Consider the following 16855-nt stretch of genomic DNA (forward strand, 5'->3'; position numbering starts at 1 on the left):
GGTTTTTATATTAAGACATCATTGTTCATGATGGATATTTTGTAACTTATCTCAAATGTCTTTTAGCCAACATATCAATTGTAGACATAGACACTAATGAAGAAGAGACCATAGCATCAACTTCTACAGGCAGCCACTTTGGACTCAACTTAAAAGGGCACGAGAAAATATATTTTGGGGGATTGCCAACCCTGAGGAATCTAAGGTAACGTGGCTCAAACCAATTTCTTTAGTCTTGGTAAGGGGATGTAAATACAATCTTATTCCCTGCCTTTACTTCACAAGTTCATTTGCAGTAAGTGAATGGTGAATTCCCAATCTATCCTGTACTGTCACAGCGGAATAGTGATTTGTTTGCATATGTTTTGTATTTCACACAGCTCACCTTACACAGATACAATGGAAATGACGCTTGCAGTGCAGTACCTCTTTCTGATTCTGTGCAAGAACCATGATGTAGCTGATTCTTTAAGTATTTATTTGATGCACAGAATTTGTGACAGTGGAATTGGCTCAATACCTTCACAAAATTAAGGACAAGTGTTTACTTTGTGCATGAGTAAAAAATTTACCTACAGATTATTCCACATGGGATTACTGCTTAATGGGTATCCATGTTCTTGCATAATCTGTGTCAGTATACTTTAAATATGTATTAAAATATTTTGCTTAGATATTATTTTAATTATTTGTAGATTTTAGTTCCTGATCTCCTTAGATAAAATTCGTCCTGTATTCAGGAATTAAAGTATAGTGTGTGATACTCTTAATATATTTAATGTAAGCAGAATGACATATTTTCCCTTCAGAAGTCTGATCCTGAATTTCCTACACAAATAAAATTCCCAGTAATTATTTTTAAATATTATAAAGTAATATTCAGAAATGTTAACTTCAACGCAAATAAGCTAAAGAAATGGGATAACAAATACTTGAATTTAGTGACTTACTTTCATGGCTTTAAATAGACCAAAAAACTTATTTAAAGTTTAAATGAATATTCAGCAGTTTTGCATTGACAAGAACAAGAGAATTCTGTGCTACAATGAACAGATGAGCAACACAGAAACAGGCCCATTAATCTATGTCAGCTTTAACTACATGGCATAATGAGAGCCTTGAAGTGGTTTTGTGCACAAGGAACTGTTGTGTTTAATCCACAGACTCTTCTGCCACTAAAAGAATGGACATATTTGTTAATTTATTAGGATAATCATTGACCTCTGATGTCAAATCACCCAGCAATAAAAAGATCTAACATATATTTTACTCATGAAATATAACACTATATTATGTAATTGTGAAATCACACAAGTGCATAACAAAAGGTCTAGAGCAATTATCTTCCACTTCCTTTGTGGCTGCCCAGAAAATCAGTGTACCACAGCTACTTTGACCTGTGTAACTGTTCTGCCTACAGCTATGATCTGTCAATGCCTGAGGCAAGATTAACGTTATGGTAAATTGGAATCAAAAGTAGTGAAAGGGGGATTACAGCAACACTGAGCTACTGCAAACAACAGACACTGAGGTATCCATGACTTTGTAATTATCAGGTCATGTCAGTTCTGCCAAATTCTTTTACATGGTTTGCTTTTGCTCATGACCAAATAGAGTATCAAGTTGCAAAAACCCTCTGATGTGTTACGCTTTAAGGCAGCTGCTTGCAGAGTAAACCTGTTAATTGTTATAGCCTGATAGTGTACATAGAATTTGACCTTTTATTATATGTTCTTTGTAAATGGTGTACACTTGCTTCTCTGTGAAATGGCTGAACCTAGCTACTAAGTACAACAAAACAAGAAGTACTATTTGCTAAAATTAACACCATGTTGTTGTTTTCTTTTCTTGTCTGTCTTTCTCACCCCAGTATGAAGGCAAGGTAAAAACAATCAGATTATTTGCATGACTTGCATGTGTCTAGTTAAAGTGCAGCTTGAAAGCACGGGTGGCACCTCAGCAGCAGCAGCAGCTTGGGCAGTGTTAGAGCAGCTGCTACGCTAAGGCTCTTAGTTCAGCCAGCTGCTCCTGCCACAGCCAGCAGAGCTGCTCCCAAGTGCTCACCACCACCACATTCCACGCCGTGCACACACCTACACGAGCAACTCTCATTTTCCTCACGCAGCTGCTTCCTTCAGCCCTGTGCTGCTCGTGGCCTGCAGTGCTCGGGAGCGGAGCTCCAGCCAGATCTGTGGCTGACTCCGGCTCCGACCTCCAGTCCCATGGGAGGTGGAGAGTGCCCTGTTCAGAGGCAGTGAAGTAGTTACTGAGGAGAGCATAAAAACAAACGGGAGATTTTTTGTGAAATTTGCCGCCTCTCGTGTTAAGAATAGGGGTATGAGGGGCAGAGAGAGGAGGTCACCTATTTCTGGCTGCGTTTTCAGTTTGCAGCTATTTGTATCCATTGCTTTTGCTTCGGTGTGCTCAGATATTATGTGATCTTTGCTGTGTTTTGCAGCCTAACTCCTGGCCTGAATTGTAAAAATGCAACTTCAACACCACATTCCTGTCCTGAACTTTAGAAAAATTATTTCCTCTCAAGCTCCAGAACTTGCTGTTTGTTTTCCCTCAAAACTGGCCTATTTTGGCAAAATAGAACTAACAAAAAAATCCAAAAAACAAAAGAAGAATTATGCAAGATCTTAGTGAACTCAGACCTTATCTGGTGTATTTTGGAAAGGAAAAAAGGAAAAAAGAAGTCTTGCGAAAACATCAAGCAAGTGTTCAGTGTTTGCAAAGAGATTGAGCCAGACAACCCCCAGTGCTCCCTTCCAACCTTACCCATTGTGTGATTCAGTGATATGGGTTGGGAATTATAATAGCAGCTGTTTGTAACAAGACAGGATGACGACAGTCTGTCACTGGACAAGGCAGGAAGAGGTATTATGAGAATGGTTTCTAGATTGCAAAGACTATGGGCACCAGTGACAATGACAACAGCAAAACTGTTCTTCTGCTGGGAGATAAATCCATAAAGAAAGTGTAGAAGAGCAAGGAAAAAAAACCTGAAAGGTGAACACAGTTACTTGACTGTAAATAAAGTAGCATATGGATCATTTTAGTTAACCAGATGCTTGCTTTAACTTATGCAGAGAGTACTAATTTGCCAGAGAATACATCACGCTTGCTCAGTTGGCTATAATACAAAATGGCTTCAGTGCCAAAACATGCAGCTGATTAGTATCTGTGAAAATTTGTTTTATTTTTTAATTAATATTCTTTAAAATATTTTATTTCCTTCCAGGGAACTGAAGTGGTTGTTGCTTCCCCCCTTCCCCACCCCATCCCAGTTTTAAGTCCTTATTTATTTCCCAAATTAATTTTTCCCTCTTTGAGCTTTTCATACTATTCAGATGCTCTAGTAAACACTCATGGATAATTCTTTTTTGTGAATTAAATAGTGCTGCTTTTTTTTTTTTTTTTTTTTAATTTACTCTCTGTGGTATCAATGGCAGCTTTTTTTCTGAAGTGACTTTATAAAGCTTTTCTTCTGGCAGACCTGGTTCAGATGTTACCAGCAGTTACGGTCTCACTCTTGTGTACCCAGGCCTGGGAAATCGTACTTTTGCAGTCAAACATGATGGCTCTGATATTACTTTCAAGGGGTTTCTCATTTCCTCTCATCAGCCAATTGATGAGTCAAACATGGAACTTGAATTCCATTACAATATTTTCCTGTTTTGGATGGATAGTTACATGCTGTAACAAACCCAAGTACTTTGTTTTGTTTAACTGCCTGAAAAAGTCAGATGAATTGCTGTGTCCTAAGAAAACATGCAGCAGTTTTCATATGAAGGATAATATGTGGGAATATAAAATAAATGTCTATCCACCTGATTGCATTCCTGAAGTGCATGGGCAAAAACTGTATTCATATATTTGTACACTGCTAAACTTCTTTTTTTCATTGGATCTAGCATGCAAAAAGAGGAACAAAAAATGTCTTCCAGATAAAGTTTCTCCTTATTCTGCTTTGCCTAAGGAACAACAACTTCCTTATTTTGTAGCTCACTGTGTTTTAACACCAAAGGTGAGAGTTCTCCTTTACCAAAGGAAAAACATGGGAAACAAAGCAACCAACCATAAAGCCTTAAAGAAAAAATTGAGAAGGGACTGTTGTCAATTGGAGATGAGATGAAGCTCTTGTAACAACTTCAAGTGATGCAAGGCAGAGTGCAATGCATACTGATAGATTGTAGGTGGCAATACGTATTCAAGTGTATGTGTGTAGTTAAAATAAAAATCAAAATCAAGCATCTGTGCAACTGAAGCTGTACATATGTGTGTCTGGCTGACTGTTCTCCCTAAATTCTATTTTTGAAAACACATTGTACTTCTAAATGTTTTTTAGGCCTGAAGTGAACTTAGAGAAATACACAGGTTGCCTCAAAGACATTGAAATTTCAAGGACACCCTATAACATATTGAGCAGTCCTGACTTTGTTGGTCTCACCAAAGGATGCACACTAGAGGTTAGTCTGATTTCCATGTATTTTGGCCTTAATGTTTATAAATGTTTTCTGGTTTCTGATTTTATGTCATAGTAGTTTAATTATATATGGTATATTCCTTAGATAGGAATCTAACCTTAGAATCCAAACAGTTACATTTAAGAGAAAGAAAGATGAGTAAATCTGCTCAGCAAGAAGACCCGTTTCTTCCGATCCTGACTTCTTGGAGTATCCCTGGCCATGGGTGATATCCTTATCCCTAAAGGGTGGGATTTTCTGAAATGCTTAGCAGTGGTTTAGCTTTGTTTCAGCTGATTAAAATGGTAATTATTGACATTAATGAAGATAGGCATTGACAACACTGCAAAAACTAAAAAAAAAAAAATCTGATGCACATAAAGCACAAGGATTTAATTTTTTTTTAATTATTATTATAAAGTCATTCACTACATAAAACCTCAGGTATGAATACTTAGTGTCATAAGCTGGAAGGCACATTTCTTACTGATCACCAAGAATGTGCAAAATTGGTGTTGTTATTTTAGCTTTAAATGCATCCATTTTCAGTTGTTGATGCTTGCAATTAACATCCTTTCAGTGCATATAGAATTCAAGGAATCTGATGTGAAATTTGGGAGAGAATTCAGTAATTTTCCATGGAAAAGTCTTTTTATACAAAAAAGTAGTTCCACTGACATTTGTGTCCTAATAAATAGTTTGTATTTCTTCTACAATGTAATATCTACTATATAAGATAGTTTGGCAAGCAGATGGAAGATATCCTTCAGATACCATATATACCATATATCTGATAGATACCATATATCTGATATTCCATCTCAGATGACATTACAGTAAATCCAAGTGAGTTGTTGTTAATCAAATGCTCTCAGTTTGTTTTGTTTTTTTTTTCTACAAAAATTTAAAACTTTACTTTGAACAGCAACTGGAACTTGGCCAGGCCAAAATAAAGACAAGGGCCCCATTTTGCTGTGTTTATCCATTGTACCTTTGGTCTTCATCAAAGCAAAAAGTACACAATAGTAGGACTCTAAGACAGAATATTGGACTAGATTTGTTATGAGATCTGTATTTTCAAGTTTGTAGTAAAACTAAATTGTAAACAAGCAGTTCCAATGCTTTTAAATCCTACAGATTTGGCTTCAGCAAAAATTTGATAAAGAGGTTCATATTTATTTTTATTTATAGTATATTCTTCCTGAAACAGGTAAAAAGAATAGTTGTGTTCATTTTCTTCTGGTGCTATGAATCTTAGAATGTACTTTGCCTTTCATATTATTTTGTAACAATTGAGGTTTCAGAATATGAAAACTAATTGGATTAATCCTTTTGTTGGGAAAATAAATAAAATATTCTGATTGTACAAAACAAGACATAGGAAAATTAAAAAGAAGTGAAGCAAAAGTAAAGGATAAAGACTGGATATGTGTTCAATCATTTAGATGTCCTCAGATTTCAGAGAAAGGTGGGTACCACCCGCAGTGATTTTTTCTGGCATAATTTTTTATCTCTAGACCTGGAAATAGTTCTGCTGTACTGAAAAAATGGTGAGCTACTTTAGAAAAAGTCACTGTTTCTATAGATTGGTCTTTCACATCTGGAAGAATACATGAGTTGGCAGTGATGACAGAAAATCTTTGGGAGTATGCACTGACTTATTATTTGATGACATATTCTACACTTTAAATTGTGTTAATAGCTACCAATGTCCAAAGAGTTGGGCCACATGCAACATGTGCATTGTTTATGACTCTGAGTAACCAAGAAAGCAGTTGTGCTTAGTGAAGTAATGAAGATTAATGAAAAGTATTTTCTCAGCTCATCAAACAAATAATAGAATCTAGTTTACATTCATAATGCGTTTTATTACCTGTTGTATAGATTTAAAAGCAAACTCCAACTGTATTAGCTCAATGGAAAACACATATATAAAATAAAAACAACCCTGGGCAGTTATTTTAAATCCAAGAGGATATATCGACATAGAACTGGAACTTTGCCTTCCTGTAAGGCAGGATTCTACAAATACAGTAATGATGCCAGATGTAAACAGATAAACTAGTATTTGCAGAGGACTTTGAGGAGTAAATTGCTAATGTTTATTACTTTCCATCTTTTCACACCATTTATATTTACATAGTTTATTATTTTAGTTCGGAGATCTTCCTGTGCATTCATAATATTCATTTTAATTCTACTAATGCAGTTTCCTGTCCTCTCCTTCCTACAGAATATTCACACAGTCAGCTTCTCCAAGCCAGGTTTTGTGGAACTGCAGCCGGTCTCCTTTGATGTGGGCACAGAAATCAATCTCTCCTTTAGCACCAGGAATGAGTCTGGGGTCATTTTGTTTGGCACAAGTGGCACAATTGTCCCCCCTAGGAGAAAGCGCAGGCACTCTGCAAGGAAAGCTGCTCCCCTGAAGAGAAAGCGCAGGCAGACAGGACAGGTAAGAGGAACCTGGCAAAAGATTAAAAAGAACCCTACAACTCTACTGAACTGACACAGTTTGTTTCAAGACACTATCAGATGCTTATGCTTAAGTTAAAATTCAGGTATTTGGAATAAATTATTTCTAGTGTCATCCTTTATCTCATGAAGAATCTAATAGAAGCTCAGAATTTGGTTTTTTGTCTTGGAGAAATTGTTTCTCTTACAGATTTATAATCATGTATCTATTGTGTGTTGCTAAGCAGCAGATTTGGTTTTCTATTATATTCCATGTTTGTTTTTTTTAACCAAACCCAAATATTAGAAAATACTGTTCTTCACTCATTTTGAGGACTACTTATGCACTGTTAATACTTGGAAACTCTCTCAATTCTGTTCATAGAGACATAAATGAGTATCATTCTAATTTCCCTGAGACCAAACAAAAGAAAAAAATGCTGGTGAACACAGTGAAGATAAGCTACTTGTTTGGCATCACCAATGTGAAATTTAAGACTTGAGTGCTCTGGCCTCTCCTTCTGTCTCATAAAATACAAATTTGCTGTATTAGTCCAGAGTGTCTGAGTGACTGGTAAAAGTGTGATTACTAGAAATTGTTAGAAATTATTCAAGTCTTGATTAAATCTCGATTAAAATCCTGACAGACAGGCACGCTACAACAGCAACAAACAGATTGTGTTGTTGCATTCTTTGTTCAGGACTTCTGGGAAGTGATATTTCATTATTCTCCTTTCTGGCTATCTTGGAAGAGAGCTCTTGGTGACCTAGAGTAACACACTCCAGGGACAGCACATTGTAATGGCTCACCTGGATGACATTTACTTCAGGTTAGGGACTCCTTCACCATTTCCCAGCTCTTCAGGTCACAGAGGTGAACATGACCACTTATTGCTATACTAACTGGAGTTTAGATCCTGAAATCTACCACAATATGATACTGGCGTGATTTGCCAGCCCTCTAAACACAGAACTCAAGCTGAGATGAATGCACTTCAGGACTTGAAGCGTTTAAGAGCAGGTCTTGTAACAACAAAAATCAGAAGTATTGTAGGTTAGAAGTCTCCATCCTTCCCTGAAAATAGATAGAGAGTTAAATCTTCTGTTGTCATTTTCCATCATGAACTCGTTTTACCCTTTCCTCATTATAAAAATGCTGGACTCTGAGCACAGCAGCAGCATCAGGACTGAAACAGCAGTGCCTTGTCTACGGTGAGCACATTAACAGCCAGTGTAAGACAATAAAAATGCAAAACCAAGTGAAATAATTTCTTTCCAAATGTAACTTATCTTTTAACTCCAATGTGTACCTTGCAGGCCTACTATGCTGTGTTCCTGAACAGAGGTCGGCTGGAAGTGCACGTCTCCACTGGGATCCGGGATCCCCACAGAATCACCGTCAGACCTGAGGCTGGCGAGTTCCATGATGGCAGAGCACATTCCATCCGGATAGAGCGAGCTAGCGGGTAACAAATACCTACAAGTGCTACAGACCACACAGCACAGCTAATTCAACAAAGCAAATGTGTTAAGGGCTTTGTCAATCCATGTAAATGCTTCTTCTGCAGAAAAAAAAAATTAGCTTCATTCTATCATTATCCAGAAATTCTTCGAAAAAAGTTTGACGGTCATTATTGTTCTGAAGAGCTGGGTTTGCATGCTTTTGTAGGCTACCAGCCTGTTTCTCCAGACTTGTGTTTGCTTGGAATGACATCTTTAACCTTCTGATTATTTGCAAATATATTTTATAAAAGAACTGTGGGTGAGAAATTCTGCCAGGGTGCAATAAATCTCCTTTTCAGGACATATAGAAAAATACCATTTTCAAAGGGTTCTAACTGCAACAGCACAGCAGCCTGTAGCATTTTTGTCCATGTGCTGGACACAGTGGTGCCCAGCTAAATGTAGCAAAACAGTGAAAACACAGTCCCACTTTTCTTATTGGAAAAGCCATCACAGATCTTCTCAGACCATGTTGTTTTACACTGAATTTCACTTGAATTCCTTTGCCCTTTCTCAGACATTTTAAAACTTTCTTATTGCACTTCACCATTCAGAAAGTGATTAAAAACAATACTACTGTAGTGGTAGGACTTGGGCAGCCAATAATATTTATGGCCTGGAATAGCCCTTGTTCCAAGCAGACTTTATTATGGACATTTGAACATACAGTTGTGTACATTCTGTACAGACATTTGTTGGATTAGTGCACTATGCACAATGTTCTGTGTTGTTAAAAAAAATCATGAAGAAGATGTGACATCCAGCATGTTACAAGAGGCACTTATCCACTTCACCCTCTTACCCCCACAACAATGCAGCCTTCTTGACCAGCCATTCCTGTCTAGTCCCCAGGTGCCCTTCTGTCCTCTCTGTAATTTGCTTTCCTTTCTGTATAGTTTTCTGACTGAATTTCTATTATATTGCTAAAAAACCTCTCACAAATAATGCCTCCAGTCAATAAGACTCCTCTACTTCGATGACTAGGTCAAAGTCATACTGAAAATGCTTTGGGAAAAAAGGTTTTTCTGGAAATGAATGACTGCACTTTGTGATATATTTTGTGTCACTGTGACAGAACACAAATATGCAGATGATAATAAAAAGCTCTAAACAACAAAGTAAATTATTTTATCCAGTGCTGTAGCAAGTACAGTTAGCTTGACCTTATGAGGGTACATGTGGGAGTATATCAAGGCAAAATTGCTGTACAATGCCATCCAGTGATGGTGCTTGTTCAGATGAAACCTCTTGTGTTTTCAAAGTAGCTTTATTACAAAACAAATGCCTGAACCCTGAATTTTCTGTAGCCTGACATGGATATGAAAAGACATAAATTAAGACTAACTCTTCCTCTTCTCATCATGAACTCAAGCTTTATGTTTTTTAAATGTGAGGAACACCCTGTGAAAAGTCTCAAGAGATAATTGTCCATATAATTATGAAAAATGATATTGTTGAAGACTATTGTACATCATTGCAGGCTTCTGCTTGGACCCAAAATGTATACACTGATTAGCCATGGCTAAGATGCAGCAGCAAAAAGGATAACTTGAATTTTGACAATCTGACTTCACTACACTCTGAAGGCAGAGAAGGGAAATGTCCTCTCTGGGACACTTCATGGAACATAAATCAGTCTTTTTCTCTGTACTGCCTCCAGAGAAATTTCTCTCCTTCTGCTTCCACTGCTGAAGGGATTGGGAGATATAGGGATTGTCCTGAAAGATAAGTCTTTTAATAACTGCTTTCTCTAACCCTTTGAAAAATTAATAATATTTCTTACTCTGCAACTTTCCAAACCAAATTAATTCATCCAAAACTATGATGAAACTGGACAATTTACACATAGTATAGCGCTTACGAAATGCCAGTGCTTAAGTCACTGTCCATTTCTGTCTAGGGTGTGTGTAAATAACAAAGCCAAGCATTTTGGTTTTGGAAACAGGTCTCTTTTCAATAAGCATTTTCAATATTCAGTTGCTTGCATTTGTAATTATAGTTAAGAAAGAATATCAGAATTCAATCTGATTTTGCAGCTGACAAAAGGGAATCTATTTGCCAGAGACTGATTAGTCAGCCATTGGTGCTGCAGAGGCTCCTACCTTCCTCTCTTCAGCCTTAACAGTAAACATGGGACTGCTTTGTCTTTTGCTTGTACCATGTGAAATACCCACTGGAATGAATTATAGCACCTGTATTGGTACACCGTGAACATTCAGCAGTTTTCCTCCTCCGCCACCTCCCCCAGAAGAAGCTGTGAGATCTTTAAAAAGTGTACTGTATGTCTGCTATTGATCCTGCAGTCAGAGCAGTCTGGTTGTGCCCCAGCAAGAAGATAATAAGGAAATAGGGAGTCTAAACAAAATGTGACCCTGTGCTGTTCCCATCCTGCTGAGCTCTAGATGCTTATATCTACCACGACAGTCCAGCCAGCTCAGCCCTTACTGTGTCTGTATTGCCACACCACAAACCACTTCTTCCTATGCAGCCAGTGTCTGACATTATCACCCCCCCACAGCACAGTTTTGCCAGGCTATGTCAAACAACTACCAAGGAAGCACAGCAGCAGCTGAAACCCTTAGTGGTTAATATGCATTTAATGTGAGCTGCCAATTACATAATTTGAATTGCTCATTGTTACAGCTGGTGTGGGAGTAAACAGGGCTTGCAAGGGGGTGATTTCAATACAAGCAATAAGCAGCATAAAATATATCTTTCTTTGCATTCAAATCTTTTCCACAGAATGTTCAGTGTTCAAGTCGACGAAGACAAAGTCCAGACTCAGAGGTTGCCATCAGACCAGCCCGTCTCTGTTAAGAAACTCTTTGTGGGGGGTACATCTTCTCCGTTTCAGATTTCCCCTCTCAGAAACATACCACCATTTGAAGGCTGTATATGGAATCTTGTCATTAATGCCACGTAAGTCTCAATGATGCCAACAAATGTCCAGTTAATGAGATCTGGTTAAACTGCCTAGGTTGCCAGAAGAGAGTTTATTGTTGCAGCTAATCATACTAGCAGCAAATCCTAGAATATGATCTGTTTTCTTTATATGCCATTCCTTTCTTTTGTCTACAGTATATGCTCCATAGGCTATGCTATTAATGAGCTGTTTTACAGACAAACCGACACTGTCTGTTTATCCATGAAATCAGAGAAATTCAGCGGTAATGCTGCAGTAAGATATGCATCAGCAATAGGTATTTATGGTGAACTATAACTCTTTAGGTAAGGATGACTTCCAAGAGAAGTCAAAATTCTGAGAACCACCATGAGAATCAATTTACTTTGTGGAAAGTGCAGTAATCCGGAAGGAGCATTTGAGTAAAAGGAAAAATAATGGCAAATAAAATCAAACCTCTATAGAAAGTTTCCATGTAAATCTTTCTTTCACATATCTGATGTACCTAAATTAGGATTATATCACTCCACATCAGAGTAAATGACTTCTCTATAATACCATTGAAAATATGTAGGCCTGTAAAGTTTGCCAAAGATGATGCCTGTCTCTCTGCACTGACCATAGGAAGAAAAGCCAATGGTCACTATCACCTCTAGTTCAAGTGTCTTGCTTCTGTACCTGTACCTACCTGTACAGGGTGGCTTTTGTGTCCTGTGAAGTGAAATTACACTGCAGCATATAGTTGTTTTTTATAAATGGGTGGTAAAAAGGCAGAAAAACTAATAACAGACATCACTGTTTTTGTGTGTTCTCAGCCCCATGGATTTCGCTCAACCCGTGTCCTTTGAAAATGCAGATATTGGCCGGTGTCCCACACTAGAACCAGAAGTTAGGCCAACTGAGGATGAAGATAAACCAACTCATGCAACAGTTCTGGTCCAGCCTGAACCAGACACTAACGGGGAGAAAGAAGGGCCAAGAATCCCTCCTGCTTCTCCTCCTCCAACACCATCTCTATCGTCAGCACTTGTAAGTTTAAATCACTTCGGTCAGGTAGAGTTTGAAAAGTTTTTTTCCAGGTAAAATTGAAAGGCTATTCATGAAGAATAATGAAGCACTTTGCCACAAAAATAGTGACAATTTAGCATGATACTGTAAATGGAACATCTTGTTGCAGATCAATAAAACCTGTAGATAATGGAAAACTAGTTGATATCATTTGCTTGAATTATCACAACAGTAATTTAAAGAATGATATAGTTTTAGAAATATATTTGGCATGCATGCTTTGCTATAAACCCTTACACTTCAGGGTGTAAACCAAGCAATATTTGCTTGGGGTTGGAAGGGAAATTTTCCCATGGGAAATCCATTTCATTATGATATTACTTGTGCTGGTCTCTGATGCACATGATAACAGTCATGTCAGTGACATGATGAAAAAAGAGATAAACCAGGAGGCCTATTCGATATGGTAATTACTCCACTGCTGTTTTATAAGTTCAGTCAGGAGAATTACAAAATGAAACCCCAGTCACTGCTAAATTGAGCTCAACTGTTGTTACCAGAAATAAACAGTGAGATAGTGGCAAGCAGTCTTGTACAACAAAATTTAAGGAAGAAACTCCTTCTCTCACAAGTGTAGTAGTTTTATAAGCTGATGCAATATTTTACTGTTCACAAACATAGGTTTACACATCTGAATATTAAAATGATTAATACATACACCAGAAGATATCTTTGAGGGGAAAATTATTTGTATTTTCTTAGACCGGAATACAGCTGACAGGTTTATGCAGCTATAGTTTAGTATGAGTGAGGTTTCAAAATATGTGAAAAGACTGCACATTCCCCAGTTAGGAACCTATTTGCATTATTGGAATTTACACTTCAATAGTAATGAAATAGTTTCAAGAACCAAATTCTATTTGAGATACATGACCACCTTTGTTGGCCAGTATATATGGCACAACTTTAGGTAAAAGGACTTATCACGTATTACTGAAATCTCCTCCTCACATGCATGGAAATGAGAGCCTTGGGTTCGAGGTAGGCAAGGTGTATCTCAGTTATTACCCTGCCCCAAGCCCCACAGTTACAAACACCGGTCTCTCCATGCTCTAGGGCAGTGGTTTTGACTCGTTCCCACAAGGTGGAGTAGTTGTAGCACCAGGGCTCCCATAGAGCTTTTCTGTTTGGAGTTCAAAGCAAATTTGCAATACAGTAAGGCTTTATAGAAATATAAGGAACCAGGCAACAAGGTAAAAAGGATTATCCAGTTTAATGCTCATTGTTGTGACAAATGCAGTCGTAGTATCCCTTGATCAAGCCTTAAAAACAAACCAAAAAAACAAACCACAGAAGAGCATGAAAGAGCTAGTGCACACTTCTTAAGACTATAAACACCATTAAAATAGCAAAATTGAGAGGAATAGATCTACTCATTAATATCAAAAACTAGCCCCTTTCCAACTAGGTGAGCTTTGTATATCACATATCTAGAGCAGTGACAATTTAAATCAGGAATTCTAAATAAAACACCACTACTCCACTTCTCTCCTGGAAATAATGAAACTGTTTTAGTATGCTGAAGACTTGAAACTATTTTAAATAAGGCAAGCTTTTGGATAGCTGTTACATTTGTATTAGTGAGTTCTTCAAAGTATTTTTAAGGGGACTGTTTCAAAAAAGTAACTACATCTAGTAATGAGGTGGCACTCATATAAGGTGGTAATCATACTACAGTAAATTTTACAGAATCTCAGTGTAGAAGGACTGCATCTGGAAAATGTACAGCAGAAAAATATATTTTCACATAGGAGGCTTAACTTATATGCTGTATTTGAGTACTTTTAGGACCTTTTTTTATCTACATACATCCATCTGAATGTAAAAGGGGAGGGCAGTTGAATCCCAAATGAGGAAAAAACTTACCCCATACTAAATGCAAGACAAGATCCATGAGTAGGACAGCTGGAAAATACACCAGCCACCAGTCTGCTGCTGCTTGCTGTGAATGCCAGAATGTTCCAACACTGGGTAACTGCTGCTTCTGCCTCACATTGTTCCCTGCTCCTCAGGGTTCGCTTGCTGCTGAAACGAAGAGTGCCAGCCTTTCTTCTGCCTTTGACTCCATAACGGTATTTCCCTCTTTTGATCCATGCATTTCTGCCTTGTGTTATTAACAGTATCCAGTGAACTGTGGGGACTGCTTCAGTGCTTTTTCTACTAATTGCTTTCTTTGTAATTATTAATGCAGCAAATGAGAATATGGAGAGTGTGTGACAGTCCACCAGTGGCCTTTTCTGTTCTTCATTTCCACTGCCATACACACTGAACATCTTGACCTATCGGTCATGTCCCTGACATCTTACAAGACTGAAGTAAAGTGCAGCTGAAGAGTTCAGTCTCTCATGTAAAGTGGGAGATTATTAAGCAGCCAGGACACATTAAGGCCCTTACTCAAAAAGCAAAGCTGAGATATTTTAATACAGGCTGGTGACCCATGCTTAGTGCACAATCATGATGAAAACTGTAAAGCTGGCTGTCCTTAGAGAAAACAAAAATGGACACAGGCTTGTAAATAAAATATGGTTGTTTTTTAAACATGCTCTACTGTTTATTTTTTCCTTTGCTGACTTTTCCTAATGAATGCTTACTATTATAAGTAGTTATTAGTAAACAGTCAGTGTATGCTATGATTCCGGCCATCATGGTGTATTGGACACTCTCCCATACTCCTTGCCCTTTCTTACAGTCACCCTGCTGTAATGAAGAAAACCTACAGTGTTTGCTGGTGCTGGGGAGCAGCTTGTGTCAGGGTCAGACCCTTTACTAACATATACCAGCATAGGATTAAATTTACTGTCAGAATATATCCTTTTACCATGTAAAATGTAGAAGTGTGTAAAAGAAAGGTGTGTGTATGTATTTTCCAATTCTTTCCAGTACCAGTAGTTATTCCATATCTTTAAATTTTAGCAAGCTCAAATGTAATTGAAGGTATTATAGGCATGGTATTTTCATTAGCTTAGTTGTTAGACTTCTAGATAAGCCTGTAAAACTTAACATAATTCAGAATTTTACCCTGCATTATGAGAATATTATTTTTTTTTTCTTTTTGATGATCACTGATCACTGAAAGACTGGAATTATACATTCATAACCCTGTTTAGTCCTGGTGAATTTTCCCTGTTTTTTCCCCCCATTGCATATTGATGTATCAATTGTTCCTGTCATAATGCATGGTGTTCTACTCTGTCATACTCAAACTAGAGCATTTATTATGCAAAACTATATTTTATAGGTGTTCTATACTGTTGTGAAGATCTTATTGATGTATAAAAGCAAAAAATATTACTGAAAAACTGAGTGAGAGAGGGAAATAAATTTCCTCTTTGCAGGTGAAATCTCAGGGCTTAAGTCACTCCTAACATTTTCAAAACGTTTCAGAGAAAGAACACTGTCAGCAAGGCACTGCACCTTGTGCTTTAGAGGCCCCTGCTGAGTCAGGGCTCAAGTAAGAGACTGTCACCAATCCAAAATGATAGCAGCCACGGTGCCTAAAAACAGAGCTTGCAGCTATCAAAGTTTGTTTCTTTCCCAGCAGTATTGTTCAATATTTTGTTGAGTTAGATCCTTTGAGTAGTTTCCTCACAATACTCTCAGTGGGAGGCAAAAGCCAGACATGAGTAGAAGGTGGTAATTACCATGGTCTCACATTGCCCCAGGCACCCCTATACAAGAGCTTTAAGGACTGGAGATTAAAAGACCTGGCAAAATGAAAACGAGAAAATTATAGTGGACAGAAGATATTTTACCTTGAATTGTTGCACTGCTTCATGATTAATGGAAGTGGAGCTACAGGGAGGGGTTTCTTTCTTTACAACCTGGATAATGTCTCTACGTTACACAGCTGGGGGATTTCAACAGCTCTTACATCTATCCATCAGTTATTCGGAGTCCCTGATTGTTTGTGGGGGCCTTCCAACAGCACCGGGGGAAACAACAGCACATTACGCAAAGAATACAGTTTTAAAACAATATAAAGAAGTAAAATGAAGGACTCATTGACAGCTGCAAGGTCTGAAATTACTTTTGACTCATTATTTTTAAGGTGACTGGATTTCAAGCTGACAACAAAGCATCCCTTTAAAAACTTAAATCTTGTTTCATTTCTGTAAGAGGGCATCCTACTGTGTAAAACTCAGTTATGTGAGGTAAGAGACACTGAACTGCCTAGAAATCATTTAAGACTCTTGTAAATGTCCACTGATGAAAGCATGAAAGCAGCAATGTTCATATATTACTTTTATTTGCTTTTACAGCTATCTTAATGACCTCTTTTACACCAAGTTCCTGTCAGACTGGTTTATAACTTTAGCTGGTGTGATGAGACATCAGCCCACTGGAAAATTGCAGGGCCAGTCTCTAGACTAGGTACAATATTCTCAGTCCTGCATGTCTGGGGGACTCCCAGCATATGCACAGCTGAGACAAATACAAAATATGAAGTTTGCATGATTGCTGT

The 16855-nt window shown here is 37.7% G+C and overlaps 1 protein-coding gene across 9 annotated transcripts in view; it reads left to right on the forward strand.

Annotated features, from left to right (window-relative positions):
* LAMA2 (laminin subunit alpha 2) overlaps nt 1-16855 on the forward strand; it is a 333883-nt gene that overhangs the window by 305205 nt on the left and 11823 nt on the right. For 4 of the 9 annotated variants that reach the window (XM_030267881.4, XM_072926875.1, XM_072926876.1 and 1 more), the window contains 8 exons: nt 67-205; nt 1871-1882; nt 4352-4472; nt 6703-6921; nt 8238-8386; nt 11166-11342; nt 12141-12354; nt 14406-14465. In XM_030267881.4, the coding sequence (XP_030123741.4) occupies nt 67-205; nt 1871-1882; nt 4352-4472; nt 6703-6921; nt 8238-8386; nt 11166-11342; nt 12141-12354; nt 14406-14465 (1091 nt within the window). Of the gene's footprint in view, nt 1-66; nt 206-1870; nt 1883-4351; nt 4473-6702; nt 6922-8237; nt 8387-11165; nt 11343-12140; nt 12355-14405; nt 14466-16652; nt 16765-16855 lie in introns of all 9 variants that reach the window. The other 5 variants (XM_072926873.1, XM_072926879.1, XR_012055037.1 and 2 more) reach the window with 4 other exon arrangements.

This window comes from Taeniopygia guttata, chromosome 3, assembly GCF_048771995.1.
Source record: "Taeniopygia guttata chromosome 3, bTaeGut7.mat, whole genome shotgun sequence".
NCBI classification, from domain to species: Eukaryota; Metazoa; Chordata; class Aves; order Passeriformes; family Estrildidae; genus Taeniopygia; species Taeniopygia guttata.